The 19,925-nt window shown below is 39.3% G+C and overlaps 1 protein-coding gene across 3 annotated transcripts in view; it reads right to left on the bottom strand.

Annotated features, from left to right (window-relative positions):
- Positions 154 to 19,925, bottom strand: part of TRIM66 (tripartite motif containing 66) — a 45,484-nt gene continuing 25,712 nt past the window's right edge. For all 3 annotated transcript variants that reach the window (XM_021402320.1, XM_021402321.1, XM_021402319.1), the window contains 9 exons: positions 13,988 to 14,263; positions 13,577 to 13,805; positions 10,406 to 10,466; positions 9,552 to 9,726; positions 8,421 to 8,725; positions 6,828 to 6,951; positions 5,525 to 5,599; positions 4,234 to 4,386; positions 154 to 3,630 (listed from right to left, as the gene is read on the bottom strand). In XM_021402320.1, the coding sequence (XP_021257995.1) occupies positions 3,361 to 3,630; positions 4,234 to 4,386; positions 5,525 to 5,599; positions 6,828 to 6,951; positions 8,421 to 8,725; positions 9,552 to 9,726; positions 10,406 to 10,466; positions 13,577 to 13,805; positions 13,988 to 14,263 (1,668 nt within the window). In that variant the 3' untranslated portion in view covers positions 154 to 3,360. The remainder of the gene's footprint in view (positions 3,631 to 4,233; positions 4,387 to 5,524; positions 5,600 to 6,827; positions 6,952 to 8,420; positions 8,726 to 9,551; positions 9,727 to 10,405; positions 10,467 to 13,576; positions 13,806 to 13,987; positions 14,264 to 19,925) is intronic.

Genomic DNA, 19,925 nt, shown 5'->3' with positions numbered 1-19,925 from the left:
CCTTAAATGAGGTCTTGGAAGGGATGGACCCCTTCCAGTCACTCAGGTACATTGCATGCACCTGAGCTCCCCTGGGTTGGCCCTGCCTTCCCACCAGGTGCTCAATCACTGCTTCAAGCCATGATTCAGCATTTCTACTACAATGTGCAAAAATACGTTTCACATATTTTATTGTTCAGCAAAGCACGTTACATATATAAATATGCAATCACTTGATAATCTAAGTTGTTAAACACCTGTTTGTATTAACTGTAACGTCATTCATTCTGCTGTAATGATACTGGAAGTATACCTTTGAAATTGTCTGGAGGGGTATAAAAGTCAAATGTGTAGCTTGTTATTTCTTCTTCAACAGATTTATTACTGAAGCACAATTATTCTCTACCTCAGCCACATAAGCATAAAGATGATTTTCCTATTGCACGTGTAACAAAAGGTAAAAGGAAAAATTGTGACCTTGGTTGCATTTGCAGGAGCCTAGTGCATTTGCTGGTGTTTCCACAATGTTCCTGGCACTTGTTTCTGCTGCAGTCCAGTGGAAAACTTGGGAGATTCCTCCTTGCTCTCCCTTCCTATACATTCTGAATTGTGAAACAGGTTGTGTGATAGAAGAAAAGTAACTACATAATGTATCACTTTTGTTTGGGCCACGTGGGCTGTTAGATTTTAGAAGGGAGATCTCCTTCCTTTCATACCTTAGTGCCAGTACCAGCGTGTAATTGGGTTTCAATAGAGTAAACTCCCTGAGAATGTATAGGCCTTGGTGGTGTGGCACTTAGCAGAAAGAACATATCAAGCCAGCAATCTGAGGGCAACTCCTGAAAAGCATAATGTTATGCTTACAGCACTCAAGCATCACATTACCCTTTCTGAATGCTGTTGACCCACAGTTTGGGCGTGAAAGTATGTGAAGACATACTTACAAATTCAGTTTTTGTTTTCCTTTCCAGCATGACATGTAGTCCATGAATATGTTTAAAAACTGTTGCTATGTCTTACAGAAGTAATCCCAAGAAAAACAGGTTAGCCTTAAGAGTGCTCAGGCCATAGTATCCCACCAGAACTCATCCGGACAAATTTCTGACATACGATGACAAACTAATGCACTCCTATTTTTAATAAAGGGAAAATATATCTTGGATACATTTGATTAGAACAGGCATTCTCCAAAACTAATGATACAATTTACAAACTTACAGCCTTTGCGAAATAAAGTATGTTCTTGTTCACTCCTCCAGGAAAAAAAAAAAGAAAGTGATGAGTCTTTCCTATTTCCACCTTTACCACCAGCTGAAAGCTACAGCATATCATTTTTGCGCCATTAATGCTAAAAGATTGGTCTTTAGCAGAGGAATTAATTGCCAGCTGAGAAAAGATGACACAGATAAGGGTGATTAATTCAGTTACAAACCTGCACTTATTTCTAAGTGCCAAGATACTTACTGTTTTGAGAACACAGGTTTGACAGAAAGCAAGCACATAAGAATTCACACATGGGAATGGTAAAGGGTATCCCTTTGATCTCACAGTTTTCCAGTCAGCTTATAATAACCAGAATTTTATTTTTTCAAAGAAAGGAAAGCATCAGGTCACTACCAAGTTAATGGCAAACAGTAAGTCACAGACAGCAGAATATAACATTCACATCTTATTATTTGATATATAAACCTTTACTTTAAAGTGTTATCTAAAATAACATACATGGTTACCAGACCAAATAGCCCATTATAAACTAAGCTGAAAATATCATCTTTATTTACAGGACGCTAATTAAAATGAACTCTAATTGTGCATGAGATCTGCAACAACCCTTCTCTCTCAGAGCCAGAGCACAGCCCAGCTTTACACTGCTAGGCAGAGCTCTATAGAGGAAGACGCTCCTCACATACACGGGGAGAAAGCATTGGCCATGTGAATATCCGGCTCATCTGCTTCTGGAAGAGGAGGAAAGTAGCTTGCAAACCATCACTCTGATCAGGCATCATGTTTTGTTACCTATCCCACCCCTTAGGCTTTGCAATTACACGCTATCCTTTGCTCCAGTGAACTCTAAAGTTGCTCTTTCAGCCCTTGGAGTTGTTCTGCCAATACGATGCGCCATTTAGGACAACAAAAGCTTAGGCATCCTTTCATCCTGCATGAGCTTCTACATATACACATTACCATCATCTTCTAGCACTGCTAATCATCACGACTACAAGAAATAAACAGAAATAAGAGAAAATCAGAAGTACACAATGTTATTTTATAGGCACTTCTATAACCATGTAAACTGCTCCACAGTTAAAGTTATCCGCTTTAAAGAAAAACAGCTGGCCTGGGTTATGTAGTAATGCTGCCTTTGAGGACCTCAAAAATTCTGCACTCCCTTACAGAGCATGAATTAAATACCAGGAGAATCACTCCTTGCAAACCGAGCATCCAGCATGCACTCAGCAGCAGCTCACACAGAGCAGTTTCACATAATGCACTAGCTCTTTAGTCATTTAATGAAAACGCTCTGCTTCAAAAGAAACAGCTAATCAGATAATCACATTAGACTGTATCCCATAGGCCTCGAGCAGTCAAGCTCCCAGAAACATCATTGAATAAGACAACAGGATTATGTCTTATGACCACACATTGTATTTATCACAAAGCGCGGCCGATATTCACACTGTCATTACGAGATTATTACATGGTTACCCGTGTTCTATAAAATAGAGATGTCATGCTGAACAGATTATGAAGTGGTACTGAAATTTTAAATATTATTAGCATGTTACTTTTATTATTAATCATTACCTATCACCAAAACGTTGGTACTTCAGTGTAAACATCGCAAAACGTATACGTGATTTAACAGATGGAATATTGACAGAATCAAACACTTTTGATCTGTTATCTATCCACAAGATCTACAAATAAGGCATATGGTCAGCAGAGTAGGAGAATATAAATTAACAGCCCGAGTGCTTTGCTTTCCTCCCACACACCTTAACTCTGTCAGTTATTCTGCTGGATTCCTCACTGCAAATCCGGTATCTTCAGGAGGTCACACCTGAGGAAGGCTGTTAGCTGTCTGAAACGTCATTCTTTTAGTTTTGTCACTTTCCTGTGTACAAAGGAAACAAACAGTGAATAGCTAGAGGGCTTAGTCTTTAAAAAAAAAACTTGACAGAGTTTTCTGCTAGGAAGATAACTGCGTGGCCTGAGAGACTTCACTTGTTCACTCTCACGCACTTATACACAACTGACACTTTATTCCACCGAGAGGATCTTGACATAAAACTGTAGAACTGATCACATCTCTGTGATAGAAGCTTGACAGTTTTCCCACACAGCACCGTCAAAACTTCCCATCGGTAGCTGTAAACAGAATTAGCAGGGTGGCCACTTAGCAACTAAATGCTTTTGTTTTTGCAGTCTTACAGCGTGGCGCCGCCTCCTTTTAGGTTGAACACACTCCTGTTCATGTGATGGCCAGTGAAAATCCTGGGGGGGCATTTTGCTGTTCTGGCTCTCCAGCTCTTCACAATCACTGTCGTCTTGTTGCGCTGAAGGGAAGTGCCTATCCGGATAAATCTCTTTCAATTTGCCCTCAAAGAATATATCTAGACATCGTCCAGCCTCAGCAACCTCTGAATCTGGCTGTAAGGGAATAAATAACCATTCAGTCTTACTGCACACAGAAATCAGCAAGGATGAAACAAATGCCCACCTTCCCTTAATGTTTTGTCTTGATTCTCTCTGCTACGTCTCCATTAGTCTCCTGCACTCTTTCTACAGGCCATTAGTCCTTCTGCATTTACAATGTAAGTAAAAACCAGATGCTGCTATTAAGGGAGATGATTCTGCACCTCTAAGAAAAAGAGATGTGCAGTGGACTGTAAAGAATAGCAGTTGCCATCACTTATGAATTTCTATGCACCTGAATTTGCCTAGCTATTTTGCTGGATACGCATGGCTTTTTGCAGTAAACTCAGCACCATTCTAGAAAGTTGTCAGCTCAAATGTCCTCTTCAATTTTAGATCCATATGCATCTCCAGCTCTCAGATGCACATGTATCTCCATTTCTGTCATTTAAAAAAAAAAATCTATGTACTTTCCAGAGAGTAAAACTGATTAATCCTCTTGTTTATCTCAATCCTATATCCAATGCTAATGGAACCAATAGTATTATGCCACTGTGACAGCTTTAAAGTGCAACCCTCCATGCTGTAGCCCCTCACCCATGTATATTAGAAACCTACATAATTGAACTTTGCACAGTTCCAGAACATGAGACGCACGTCAGTCACAAGTTCCTCAGGTGCAGAATAGTGGAACTTATCCTTTTTTTGCAGCTTTTTTCGTATGATTGACAAATCCATCGGCCTTTTGATGATCTGATAATAATGTTGAGCCTGCAATAAGAATAGAATACAGGTATGTAATCTTTTTAATTAAAACATTTCCTCTCCAGTGACTTCTATCCAAGTTTGGACCGAAGTCACTGCAGAGGATTCCTCACAGCAAAGAAGAGAGCTCTGGTCTTCTGGTACCTACACTTGCACGTTCTCTTCCTGTGTGCCTTTAGGTTTGATTAAAATGATGCTTGCTTGCAAGATCGGTCTTGAAAATTACATATTTCAACGACTACTATGCCATTTGCACTTCCTAAAGTTTACCCCCAGATAGAAATGTCATCATGTAACCATAATCAATAATATATGTAACACTGATAATTAGCTACCATTTCCCCCAAGCCATTACAAAAATAATGTGCCGAGGTACTGGAAGCTGATACTGTGGGAAGCAGTCTGCCAAGAGTGACTGGAAATATGCTACTATGCGCTCTTCTTAAAGGTCAGCAAAAGTCTTTTTCAATGGCCCCAGCTACCAGGATTTCTCGTAAATCTTTCTGGATTGAAACCTACTTGTTACATAATGTTACATAATTCCATTAGATCAACGCAAACTTTATCAGGTGGAATGGTTTTCATCTTGTAACTTGGACCATTCCTTTACATATACCTACTCTTTTTCTCTCATTTTTCTCCTCCCACTTGTTTCATTTTGTGTTCCACTGTTAAAATTGCATGAATCTACATCTTCCTTAAAATAGCCAGTTAACAGTTGAGTACATGGATAGAACTGCAATCTCTACATCTTCCCTTCAATACAACCACATTACTGCCTTTGTGCAATAGACCAGAAAACAAGGAGTCCGGGGTTATTTCTAGAGAAGACTTCTTCTACAGCAGTACAACATTCTTCCTGTATACAAGAGGTCAACTTTCATAATTACTGGAACACCTCACATAGTATCCTATCAGCACTATAAACTGATGCCCAAACCTGACCTGAGAACACTGGCCAGCATTTTCCTGCCTCTGACCTGACACCTTCAAAGCTCTCACAGGTGGGAAACAACTACCCCTACCTAGGAAGCAACATTATTCAGAAAAAAAAAGGCTAATCAATATATTTTGCGATGACAGAGGGGAAACGTGCCAGAATATTCTTTGGCTTCCCTCTGACACGGAGGTGCTCAGTACTTACCAAGGGGCTGACGGGTTCATGGAACGGAAGGCTCATACTACTGCAGAACAGGGAAAGCACCAGCTTTTCACACTTCTGTAGAAGCCAAATTTGAAATACATTTTAATTCAAAACAAGCGAGTTACATCCTCGTTCTTAGTTAATCAATCCTGCTAACAACAAGGGGAGTTTTTACATTATCTGTGTACTTTTGATGCAAAGTGGCATGCTTCATTCTAACCTGGGAGGCATTTTGCCTTTTTGCCTTTTCTAGTTATGAAAGTGAAAATAGTAAAAGAAATGGAAAAAAAAAGCATTATGTAACATATTTTGTATACACATGTCTACCCTGGAAACTCCTTGGAATTCCTCACTGTCACAGTTTCTAATCAATTCCATTTTCTGAAAAGAACTTCACTAATCAACACCCAGACCACAACTATTTCTGGTCAGTTGCACGCAGTGCAATGCAAACAGAAATCACATAAATGTTCACTAGTCACATCCAGCACTTTACAGACACAGTAGCTCAGATCTGGAAACATCACAGATGAAGTTGTGGTGCGCGATGCTGTGGCTCACAGGCCTTGCCAAGGGACTGCAGTGCTCTGAGAACCATTGCCGATGCCTTTAAGCACAGTGCCTAATCCTAGGCTCCACTTGTGCAGTGCCAGCTCAGCAACTGCACTCAGCAGTGTGGACTCAGCATCTCTGTCCAGCTGTCACTAATATGCACAGGACATCTGTTTGGAGCTTCTGGCTTCCTAGTGCCAAACAGACCTTATGAAAAGGTTGTTTTATAAGAGATTTGGAAGAGCAAACTGGTAATGAAGATGCAAAAGGATAAACTTTTACCTAGGAGGGTTTAGCAGTGCCTAAATGTCATCTTAAAGGGGATTACTGTTCCGTATGAAGCCAATAAGATGACTGCGATTCAGCTGAGAGTCAAAAAGTGCCTGCATCAGAAAATGTCCTTGCAGCTGGCTTAAGTAGATGTCTGAGAGGGTGCCAAGTCTTGAAAGAAAAATATTTGGTGGCAGAGAGCCAGGCACAGTTGACACAGAGAAGCTTGCTCTGCTACTGAATGTGCCTTACTTGTTCATTTTTCTATTGCATCACATTCATTTTAAATGAAACAACAATTTTCTAGAAAGAACAGAATGATTTAAGTGAATACTAACAATGCTTTTGTTGTATTTACTATTCTCAGAAACATTCTAGGAGCAACCAACTCAGATCAGCTGACTTTTCAATGAAAAGACAAAGTCTTATGCTGGGATCATATGTCCTTTCCTATATAGTAACAGGATATAGTTATTCCCACCTTCTGATCACAGTCATCAAGGCCATATTGTGCATTATAACTGTGAGCATAGCGTGTGTTTTCACAGTCGTATTCTACCTCTGGTTTCACTGGATTACGGCAGAGCGTACACACCCATTCTCCCCTGTAAAATAAGAAACCAAGAACCTGTGTAACAATTCGTCAGCCACTTTGTCAAACATAAAACATCAGAAATAGCTACATTTTGAAACAATTCTCATTTTTAACATGTATTACAACTGCAGACGATCTTAAATCTTAAGCCCATTCTATTATATGTTCTTCAAGATACTGGAATACAACTCAAAATGCAGTAATTTCAGGTTTTACTTATTGCACTGCTTCTGTTACAGACAAAAAAACACCAACATAGTGTTTGAAATCACATGCCTCGATATGTGCAGCTGTACTGATTAAATTGCTGTTTAAAATAAATAAAGGAAATAACAGCCAGCAATGTGAAAAATAGCCAAGAATAGGGTCACAAGGCAAAATTTGATTCATTAGGTAATAAATATATCAATTATCAAGGAAAATAACAATATCACAAAAGTAATACTGTGTGCTAGCACGTGGGATCCCAAACCAAACAGACATGATCGTGTGTGGGCCTAAGCACTGTTCCTAGTAGACCCATTTTCAGAAACCCCTTGAAGAACTTCATGAGGACAGTGATGGACTTCTGCAACATCGGGACCAGACATATGTCTGCTATAGAACTATGAATACAGAAGTTTAGTTAGTGCAAGTAATTTATTTCAAATTTATTAGAAATTTGACTTTGCCTAGGAAGTCTATTTTACAAGGAAAACTTATTTTTCACTGTGCTTTAAAATGAGAGGTTAGTGATGACTCAGCTCTTACAGGAAAAAAGGGAAAAGCCAGGACATGGAATTTACTGCTCTTTGAACAGATAGAACAAACTAGAATCTCCAATATCCCACAAGGTATTTGCTCAGCAGAGACTGCTATTTGGCCTTAGCACAAATGAAGTAGCCTTTGAATCCACCTAGAAGTGATTTATAACTGACTTCAGTACGACACAACACCAGCAATGCACATTATTCCTGAAGTTTGGTATGCAGACATGCTCCTAATTCTGTATCATTGTCACGTACAATTTGTCTACGACAAGTTACTAGGGACTATATGTTTTAGAAAACCTATGTCCTAAATAAACAGTGCCACAGAAACTCCATTAATCCTAAATTTCCCGTAAGACTGGCTGGACAAATAAATATGAGCTCAATTATTGCCTTTGCTCTTGTATGGGGGAGCTGACATCTACACCACAAATGTTACACGAAAGTTAGAATTTTATTTTTCTGCAGTAAGATATAACAATGTTTTAAAAGCTCTACATCTACCATCTCCTTCATTGTAGTGGCCAGCTAACTTTATAGAAGGCACACGTGGCTGGGAATAGTTGTTAATATTTCATCTAGCTCCTAGTATGTAAGGCAATTCTTCCTGTTCTAAGAAAATAATAAAAAAAAAGTAAGTAAGAGACACAGCTACCTCCTGTTAGGCTGACACATACGTCCTTCTACCCCAAGACAATAAGCAGATTAACAAGATGCCATATGTACTCACACTGGAAAGCTGAGTAGGGCTGGAACATGGCAGGAGAGATGGAAGACCTTGGGGCAGTGATCACAGCACAGTAGTTCTCCTCCATTAAGACAGACGGCACAGAAGTCCTCGTTCTCAATTGTATTGACTTCCTGAGTAACTGGAGATTTTTTCATGATGGAGGTGCCATTGGTGAGCTTCTGATCAACAGATGGAGTATCTACAGGGGATTTTATCTGTCCCACAGCCTGGGCTACGAGACATTTTCTGTCATCTGAGTTCTCCTCTTTGGATTTCAGTCCTTCAGGTGAACCACCTTTATTTATCTTGAAGAAAGAAAAAGCTGGGATAACACAACCGTCACTTTCATATACAAGTATATGACAGCAGCAGTTATCTGCAGAAAAAAAATGGTTTCTCTACAGTGAACTCTTCTGCAGAGGACACTGGGGTTTGGCAGGCCTATGCTCAGCTGAGCATCTGTCAGTGGTTGGACGGGACGACCTGGCCAAGTCATTTCCTCCACATACCACAGTGTTATAGCACAGACAGATGTACAGATCCCATGTCACAGATACCAGATACAAGATACTTGATGACCTTATTTGCTCTTTATGGAAACTGTATGTTATGTGGCACATCCACCAGCTGTGATTTGTACAGGAAGCAACTAAAAATAACCCTGAAAACAGTTTTTCTTCCCAGTAGAAATTCCAATTTCCTTCTGTGGGAAGAAGTTCACCTTTAAGACTTTGAGGAAGTGATAGAATATTAAGTTTTTAAAAATCTCTAACACTGCTATTTCTGGAATTGGTTCCTATTGCTCATGTTGCAATGCATGATCAAGGATTCAGGTCAGTTTCAAGCTATTTGTGCTGTGTTTGTAACGTGACAGACAATCTAGGCTGTTAAAAACACAAAAACGCTACAGCTATCTGATCTCAGAGACAGACTTCTCAGAAATGGAAGTAACAGGAAGCTACACAGCAAACAAAAGCTGCATCCTCTTACTTCAGACCATCACAGACATATAAAGGATGAAATGAATCGATAAATCTACCTTAAGCGTATGATGACTTTCAGCAACTAGGAATACAAGTCAGCAAGACAACAGGGAGAAAGCAGGTAAAACTTCAAGAAAATCCCACTCACCTTTATAGCCATACTTGAAGACTGGGTTCCATTCTCAATTATTAGGAGGAAATTGCCCTCCTGCCCACTCTCCTGTGGTTGGAGTTTAAAAACTGGTAGCACCCCAGATTCTGATGCACATATTTTCAGACGTTCCAGTCTCACATAGGGGATCTTCAGCTCTCCAGGGCAAGCACTACCATGAAAATAACATATGACTAAATTCAGTCACATTCCACAAAATTCTCCTCCCTACTCATTTTCAACAAACTTCATGTGCTATTCTTCTCTTTTTCCTTTGTAACTGTGACTGTTGGTTAAAAGTTGACTAAAAGGTTAACTAGCTAAAAGGTTTTTCAAATGCCAATTCTTTATGAAATTGGAGTGCAAACACTTTCATTAATCATGTGTGCAAATCCATCGGTACCTTCTGCCCTGTCCCCATATAAATTGGTATACAACCCAAGTCACGTTTGATGCTTTTCAAATTAGAACACAGCATAACACTCAACCTCAAAATATAAGCATGGCAATAGCCAAAACCGAAATGTAATAAAATTCTCAAGATAATGTTAATCCTGTTCCCGTCATACATTTTTGGTTTTAAACGGGGCTAAACAACTTATAGTTGTTTAAATGAGATACATTTTCAAATATTTATATGCTCTGAAAATCAGAAGAGAATAGCAGACATGCAGGAACTCACTGCTTCTTTTAAGCTGTTGTTTTCAAACATAACTTTCAGAATGATTATCTACAAGGAATCTTGCATTCTTCTTAAAACAAGTTTTCCATTAGCATTAAGTATGAGAAATTTTCTAAATACACGAGTAGAATTCCATGGCCAGAGCTGTTTTATAAAAAAAGACTGTTACCTGACATTCTGATTGCCTTTCATAACCATTTCAAAATGTTCCTTTTCGCAGTTATTGGAATCTGGAACAGAAAATAAGAAAAAATAAAATATTTATAATATCAGAGTCAGATTTGGGTAGAATGTACTTCAATATTCATGTATTTCTGACTGCTGTTTAATATGATAACATAAGTGAATTATGTGATCGTTTCATCTGTATGTATATTAAATGTGTGTGCTATTTTCTATTCTGGGACACAGTCTTTGTCTTTGCCTTAACTACAACTTCTGTCCTGTATATGAGGAGCCTTTCCAAAACATTTTGCTGAAATGGTTACATTCCCTTGGAATTATAAACATACACAGACATGCTGCATAAATCCACACACAGGGAACATCATAGGTGATCCTCTTTGCTATACAACTTCACTTGACAAAAACAGGCCTACAGTTTGAGGCTCAGGAAGTCTTTGTAGCCTCCTGTTCCATGCTTAGAAACTTCTGGATAATTTCAGATACTTGAAAACAGGAAGGAAATTGTGACTCCCATCTGCCTCTTTGGGACAAAAGCTACATTATATGATTCCTTTATACCCTCTAGCATACGTAACGTAAAAACATATTAATTCAAAAATATCCATTACATAAGAGTGTACACAACTATAGCTCTTGACTGACACTAGACACAAGCAATGAAACAGCTTTGGAGAGATGGGATAGGGGCAGAGATGAAACAGGGTCAGAGATGAATGCTCCAACAGATGCTCTCGTAAAGAGCAGTCCACTGACATCACTCACAATAACTTTGTTAGGTATTATTTTGACATGGATAATATTAAAAAGAAAATAAAGCAAATAAGTCTATCTGGAGATAAGTGCTATCAAAACACTTTTTAAAAGAAAACTAGCTTGGGTCCATGGTCCTAGCCCGTTGCTTAAAAGCAATGTGCCTTCAAGATACTCTATCATTGTTCTCAGTCACTGGAAACAAATCAATCAAGACTAACAAGAAGAAGTGTATTTCATGTCATTTGCCTACGACTTGCTAAGTTGAAATTTAGTAGACAAGGCTCTGGAAAGAATTACTGAAGGGCGACTGCATACTGATCTGAAGCTCTTGTTGCCCTTTGTCAAACCAGAGGATGTTCAAGTGGTGTTGAAGTCCTAATATTCATCAGCTTTTCCATCAGTTACTAGGTTTATGAGGTAAGAGCACTTAAAAAAATATGTGGAAGACATCAACCCAGAGGAACTGAAATCACTTTAGAGAATGTTTAAAATTCAAAAATTATCTTAATACATCGGGGAAAAATCTCCTAACTCAGCTAGAATGAACTGAGACAACTCCAAGTATCACATTTATGAAGGAACAGTTAGGTGAATGAAATCACACGGGAAAATAACTGACCAAGATGGGAACTGTTTCATAGAAATAACTAAGGGTTAATGACATACTATTCACTACATGCAAGTCAATCATGTAATGGTGCTGCAGAAAAATGGCAAACGATGTCCAGTAGCTGTAGTGAGGAATGTAAAACACAGGAGCTGCTCTGTTCAGCACCCCAGAGGCCTCAGCTGGAACACTGCATTCAGCTGTGGGCTGCACAGTAATTGCAGAGCCCAGAATAGCACAGATGGAAAGAGGCGGTTAAAAACAACAACAACAACAACACAGCAAAAAAAAGCCCCACAACTGAGCCATGAGGAGCAACTGGAGCCATCAGATTTGTTTAGCTGAGGAAAGAGGTGAGAGGGTCTTTACAAACCACGATAAGAAAAGAGGTTGAATGAGGGAAAATGGCAAAATGATGTATGATCTTGCTACATCCCTTGGGAGTCAGGATAAGAAGTGTTTTGCTCTAAATTAAGCTGAAATGTTTAGATTCGATATCAGAAGAGGACGAGTCACTGGAGATACACACCAGAAGTTGTGGGGTTTGGCAGCACAGCCCCACTGAAGCCACTTAATCCTACTGAGAGCCACTAGCAAAGATATAACGCCTCTGCAACAGAATTAATCTCTCTCACTGGCGAACGCTGCATACCGTGACAATATCTCCTCAGGTCTCCCCTCACTGAACTTCTTCAGCCAGCGGGAGCAGGATGGGAGTTACTCACTCTCCACGCTCTCTTGTGGGAAGGAAACAGCATTGAACTCAGTGCTCCATTCTTTCCATCCCTGGACTAGCGCTGTGCACAGAGCAAATCTGTAGTGTGTGCTATGGGGCGTGTGATTCTGCATGCTGGGGCTGCAGGCACTACACAACTGCTCATCTCCAAGACTCAGCCTGACCGAGGCACAGCTTTTTAGGGGCGCAGTCGATCCTTGCTACTCACACAACTGATTGTGGCATAACTGTCACCATTTGGCATAGCACATACAGGAGAAGACAAATTCATCCCCTTGGCTCACTGAACTAGGTCTTCTTTGTACTAATTAGAATTCCCTGAATGAAAATACAGCATGGAGATAGAAATATTAATTCATCTTTTACAGGCAAAAGCAGCCAAATATTGGCATAAGTCACAGAATAACAGCTTGATCCTGAAATCCCTTGCTTGCATGAATAGTTCCATTGACTTCTAGAGTTTGCAGGAATGAGGCTTTACAGTTCAGCACAAGGATGCTGGCGATTTGCCCGTGGAAAGAGTTAAATAAGGTCTAATTCCCCATTAAGACTAAAGAAATAGGCCTTGGCTGAAGGGAATGTTCCACAGTAGACAGAGCCAAGCAAAAGCACACACTGTGCAATATATTAACCTCACAAAAATTTGCTCTGCTACTGACGTGAAGGACTTAGCAGAAGGCACATCACATTTCGGAAGTAATTTTTTTTTTAATTGAATTTGGACTCTCCAAACCAGCTCTTCAATAGTCATAACTGCAGGTCTCACTAATGGGAGCACTTCTCAGAGAACAAATACTCTAGGTACTTCACACAAATGCACACGTTTCTGGCTCAGAGCTGAAGGATGTTACAAATTCAAGGCATATCATTTTCAAGTTTTTCTTCACAAATGAGATCAAACACTTTTCCATTGGATTAAGTACTTGATAATTGAAGCCTGCTGGAAAAGCACATTTATGAAAGCAAATTAATATGCAAACCATTTTGCAATGCTTGTAATGCACAGTAATAAGAAAGAAAAACCCCAAACCTAAATGAAGCAATGAAAAGCCTGGTACCTTCTTCATTTCTAAGTGGTCTCATCTTGGCATTCACAGGAAGAACAGAATTATTGCTGAGCAGATCAGAAGGAGAAGTACAACACTGAGATTTTTTGACCGAAAGATTAATAGGTTCTTCCAGAACATTTTGCATAGAAAGACTTAATTCATTCACTACATCTTGCCCAGCTGTAGCCAAGCTGTTTTCTGGATGATGATCCACAGTATTGAAGTCTTCATTTTCCAGCTTCAGGGGAAAAAATATCAAAGCTTATTATTAATTTTCTTAATAAAAATAATGTTAATCAGTCAAGTACCAGAAGAAAACTGTATTTACTGAAACAGCTGTTTTTTTACATGACTAACCATAACATGTGCTATCAATGAAAAGTGATTCCATTTCAGTAGAGAAGTTGGAGTGATTCCTACCTTGCACTTAGCGCTGCCCTGATGATGTGCATCACCTGGTATGAGGGTAGAAGAAACCCCAGGGCTCAGCTCAGCCGGAGTTCTTCCCAACGCCAAGCTGTAGCTGGGCACTGGCTCTGGTGGAGTATCACAGTCACAGCGGGTGTTCAGGGATGGGCTAAGTGCTGCAGAGCCTATGCCTTGCACCTGTGGATCGGCCGACCTAGATAATCTTGTTGAAGGTAGTTCCATTTCTAAATCGTTTGAAAAGCCCACAATGCCTAATGATGCTGAACGCTGGGAAAGGAAATAAAAACAGTTTGTTAACCAGTTTTTATAAGCAAAATACTGCTGTTTCTGTATTGTATTGGACACTCTGCTATTGGTAACGAAGCAGTTGAGACACAAGGTCATGAGAGTATCTATCGTAATCTGATACCATTTCCAGAAGCTTCACAGTCTCCTTATTGAAACTGCAAATTAGAAAAAGGAGATGCCTAGGTTATTCTTCTGTGATTTACAAAAATTGCTACCCTTTGATCACTCCAAGGGAGACAAAATTTTAACCCCCTACAACAAAGGGGAGATCTAAGCATGGAGAATATTGCGCTTAAATCTATCTTTGATGCCAACCCTACTAACTTCCATTAAGTCACTCCAGGAGAAATAAGATTCAGACCAAAAATTCCATCATTTTACTTAGAATGAAGATTTAGAATAAATAAGATTCAAATCTGATGTTAAGTGGATGAAACTTGTTACTTCACGATGCTAAATACTTTACAGTAGTAAATCCATCCCATTAGAACTTAAGACAAGTGCCCTTTAAATACCATAACGTAAAGTCATCTTACACATACTAAGAATGAAAGGATCTGCCATTCTAGATGCAAAAGAAACGGAATAGCGTATTTACTGAAGCCTCTGCAATGACAGTTTAAGCAAGATGCACATGCTAGTGTCTTGTGATCTGTCACTGTCAGAAATACTGTTATGCAAAACAAAGCAAATCCACTCATCTACGTGACTTTCCTAAGCTGCCTTACATCCAGGAACACGTGGCTGAACTGAAATCGGGTCTCTGCTAGCATCCATATGAAGCAAATACAAGCAGCCTTAAGAAGCATGCAGATCTGTGTCATTTCAATATGCAATTTTCCATAGTTCATTGGTGTTTCATTACCCTTGATAATTGACTGAATAAATCCTTTTTTGACTATAATACAGTAAGTAGTACTCATTACAAAATAAATCAAGACAAAAAGAAATTTGCTGATTGCATCTGAATTAGAGTTTAATTTCATTGTTGTACTGATTTTTCTGCTAGGGGCCTATGGCTCAGAAGTGAATTTGAGACCCATTTCCTAGATTTAATTAGCATTTTTCTCAACTGTTACTCCAGTTTGGATTTTCACTTTGTCCATCTTAATCTGGCAGTGGTAAAGACAGTATAGACATACAGACATACTGAGCTGTCAGATGTGCCTGTGTAAATCCTACATAATGCCAAAGACATCAGTCTCAAATCTCTCCGCCTGCAATGCATATCACCTATGTGCTCAGAGAACATTCTGCCCACGGACATCAACTTTCATTTAAGGAGGTAATTTGATTTCCTTTTCCTCAGTTTGCAATAAGTGCTACAGCAGTGGCCACTGATTCAGGATCATATTCAATGAGACAAAATGGCCTGCATTTGAGACAAAAAGGTCAGCTCTTCTGCAGTTAGGGAAGGTCTGTGACATTCTATCGAGTGTTCTAGTAAGGCTATTTTTAGCAGTCCTGGAGGGGCCTTTTCCTTGTATTAGGCACCCCAGATACTGCTGGGTCTCTGCAACCAGGGTATTACACATTTTCTTCCTCTTGAGGCTACTTTCCCAAATCCAAGCTTTCTGGGCTAGAATAAATTCTTGAAACCAGCTACAACTAGTTAAACACGTTATTCCTACCTTACATGTGAATCGAAAACTAGAACACAGCAAATCAGGAAATGCATTGATGGAGGCACCATTTTCCTTATCTCCCAAGCCTAAGATTGCTCAGGTTTTGAACCAAAGGAATACATGAAGGTCAAAAAGGAATCCAGCCTTCATGGCTGGATGCTAAAGATGACCACAAATACCAGAAGTGTTCAGTTCACGCCATAATTTGTGACAGGTTCCCGCATGCGGAGTGATGAATGTGGCCCCAAGAACACCCCAGAGTACACATTCTATTTTTCATTCCACCACTCTTTATCACATGCCTTTTTCAGATGGTAAAATAAATATGTGAACTGTTCTTAAATCACTTACAGAAAATAAACAAGAAACAGAATTCCTGCTTGAACTGAACAGAGGGACCGTAATCAGCCTTGCCTTTTCCCTTTACTTCAAAGTCCATTGTGAGTACTACTTAAGTCCCCGAGACGTAGTTAAATATTTATTTAGCTAGATTCTCCAAAGTATTGGGCATCCGTAGGAAGTACCTAATGATGAGCTCCATTAGGAATGGGCATGCTGGGACACACATGTGGTAAGAACATCACCCAAAGCTGTACGGCACATTCACCAGAGACCTTGTGGCTGTTCACTTCTTCTAATCATTATGCACATTGTCCTTTAATTGTATTATAAAACTATGCCATCATGTGTTACATATCAAGGCCTCAACCTGTGACGATCCGCCTATGCGTAACTGTATATGCTATGGGTAAAATGGGAGCTCTGTTACAATAAGTAGGATTGCTTCTGGCCTCAGAGAGCCAAGTTTACTCACTGGGTCTACTCTTACTGAAGGAAAAAGAAATAGATACATGCCTAAAATTTTGTTACAACAAATATTGTTAGAAAGTTGAAAATTAGTGGCGCTGTATGGCTATATATTTTTTTATTCTTCTAGCTAGCATCAGTTTCTTAAGAGATCTCTTTAGATTATATAAGCTAATATAAAACCTTACTCTTGTTAAAAAGAAAAAAAGAATAATGAGGCCATCAAACTGCCATCTGTCTTTCCCTTGGGGCAGAAGTTAATTTTGTAGTTTTTTTAATGATGAAGCAACATTATGATCTTTCAGTGAAAATATTAAAACTCACAGTTAAGAACAGACACATTCCGGTCTGATCCACGGAGCTGCTGTCAAGTGTGAAGTGAACAATGCACTGGGAACAAGGCTCATTAATAACCTATTAATTCACTCCCTAAAATAATCATTTCTTTTGCCATTAGCAAAAATTTCTCTTTTCCCTTGACAGTTCAGCTAGTTTTTGCAGACGGGGTGCCTTTAAAGAAAGAACTGATCTCTGTTTTATAAAAGCTCTATTGCTTTTACATCGCACCCTTTGAACAACAACAAGCATTAATTATGCTCTTGGGTAGATGGTGGCTTCAGCTGTAGGTTAATTTTGAAACTTTTGACATTTTAATGTACAGCCCGGCACATCCAACTACATCTGTGACATTACAAATGAAATTCTCATTGTCTCATAATTAATTTTGGTCTGATGATCCTTATAATATAATGGCAGCTGCATCACCACCCCAAAATGCCTCCTATCACAAATTCCATAGCTATGGTAGTGAAAGGTAAGAATAAAGAACATGCAAGGTGCCTTCAGAGAACAAAAAATAAACATATTGTTCAGTTCAAATATTTCTTTGATCACTCTTGCATTTAAAAAGGTCCAGTGTAAACATGCAGCACTAATACAGAAGAATTCTGAGAAGCAAATACTTACCTTGCAACACTGGGATTAGGATTTGTTACGATTGTTTTGGCAAAGTCTCAAGGCTGTTGACATTAAGGGTCACAGATAAAGAAAGCTAAAACTAGGAACCACCAATTCTCTTTGCTATAAGAGAAATAACACGCTGCAAATGCTTGCAGAGTAATGAACGGCTGCTATTAAGTGGAGCAATCCCCCTGGCAGCTCGTTATGCTAGGAGGTTAAACAAATGTACTACTCCAATCCAGTTGTTTGACTCACCACATACAGCAGCACCGATAACACAGTGTACACATGCTTCCTATTCATATTTCCCCACTTCAGAATAGAATCCAAAGGATTTCCTTTCTGTTTGTATGAGAAAAAGAATCCAAAGCTTCCTTAACATTTTGTCTGAATAAATTGGAGCTGGCTTAAAGTGGAAGGAGGAAGAGATTCTACGGAGCAAACAGCATCATGTTTTATTTATCCTTTTTTTTCCAGGTCAAAGCAAAAGGTTTTGTTAAATTAACATTCCGGGAAATGTACCTAATTGCATTAAGCATGAACACATTCATGCTATAAGCAGCTCAATTCTTTAAAGCAAAAAAAAAAAACAAAACTCTGATACTTTAGAAATTTGCAGGACTGTTCATTCCAAACTGCTTTAGTCATTTCTTTCACATTTCTTTCACACCTAATCCCCCTAAAATCACCAGTAATTAGGAAAAAAAAAGCAACAAACTCACTCCACCCATAAGATCAGATAAAAAGTCCTAGGGTCAGATATTAAGTTATTACTTTTAATCAGTAAGCAATGACAGCATGTTCAATGCAATACCAGTGACAATAAGAACCTGCTCCTTGCTCCCCAAGGCTTCCCTTCCCACAAATTTTACATTGCTTTTGAAGGAAAAAAAAAACCAAAAACAAAACACACAAAAAAATGCCATTAATTAAGCACTTGCCACTAAGATGGAAGAGCTGTCCTTAATAAAGATGTTTAGGACAAACGGACCGGGGGCAAAATACCCAAGAATGCTACTTACAACAGAGTGAGATTGACCACTTTCTGATAAACCTGCAGCACTGGTGATGCTGGCATGGGAAGGCCCAAGAAGTCCCCACACGTTGAGTCCCGTAGGCAGGGCCCACAATGAACCACCGAGTTAGTCATGCCACCCATCAAATGCCACCATTGCATAAAATTGGACTAAAACAGAATTCTCCTTCAGAATGCTCTCAAGAGTGCTCCTTGGATGGTATGGAAATTTTTATTATTTCCCCATTTTTTGTTATAGAATGCCGAGACCAATAGTACCAAACTAAGCTCAAAAATCATTAGACAAATTTATAGAGGAGGGGTCTGTGAACAGCTGCAAAACAATTGTCTGGGTACAACCTGCAGTTCAGAAGGTCTCTAAAGGGCTGGTTTTCAGAAGCTGGTATAGTATATCACCAAATCATCAACTTAAATTTGTGTGATTCTTATGCCCTTTCCTAACCATCTGCTATTGGATACAGTTATAACTGAGCAGATAACGCCATTCAGTAATAATTTACAACTACTGTGTCTGACATATTCAGAGATATAATTATTTTAAGCAAATGGAGAAATAACAGTGCAAGGGAAGAAATCTTCAAAAGTTCCTGCTGAGGAACGTAATAGAACCTTAGCTTTACAAATGCTGCCCTGATTCCAGCGTTCCAAAGGGCAGAACCACGAGTGCCAAAGCCTATTACGTTTTTAGGACGAGCAGGGACAGGACAGAATGTACCACAGCCCAGGACCCAATCCAACAGATGGACAAGGTGAGGAATCCTCCCCTCCCAGAAGTAACGGCCCTGGCAATTAGGTATAGATATGGAAAACAAGGACCGTATGCCTCTTACTACTCCTGAAAACACAATTAGGCCAAAAATATCTTATTATTCTTGCCTCTGTTGCTGAATAGATCTCTCTCCAGTCCTGTGTGCAAGTTATTAACTTGGTAGTATCCTGTGTAAAATCAACAGGCAGACCATATCACTACAGATGGTTGGTAACCCTCACCACAAAGCTGTAATTCTAATTGAGCACTCATTCCTTCACACTGCCACACAGCAATTTCATGACTTGTATAAAACCTATTTCCCAGAGCTCAGCACAGTTCCCCAAAATAAAAGAGCAAGTATCACAACAATTATCTTGAGATTTGTCCACTGTCTTGCTGGCATTCTTACAGGAGAGGCTGGGTATTTAACTGATACAGAGTGACTCCACAATTCAAAATAAG

Source organism: Numida meleagris, chromosome 6 (assembly GCF_002078875.1).
Source record: "Numida meleagris isolate 19003 breed g44 Domestic line chromosome 6, NumMel1.0, whole genome shotgun sequence".
Lineage (NCBI taxonomy): Eukaryota > Metazoa > Chordata > Aves > Galliformes > Numididae > Numida > Numida meleagris.
Note: the sequence above shows the minus strand (reverse complement) of the source record. Positions and strands in the feature narration are given on the sequence as shown.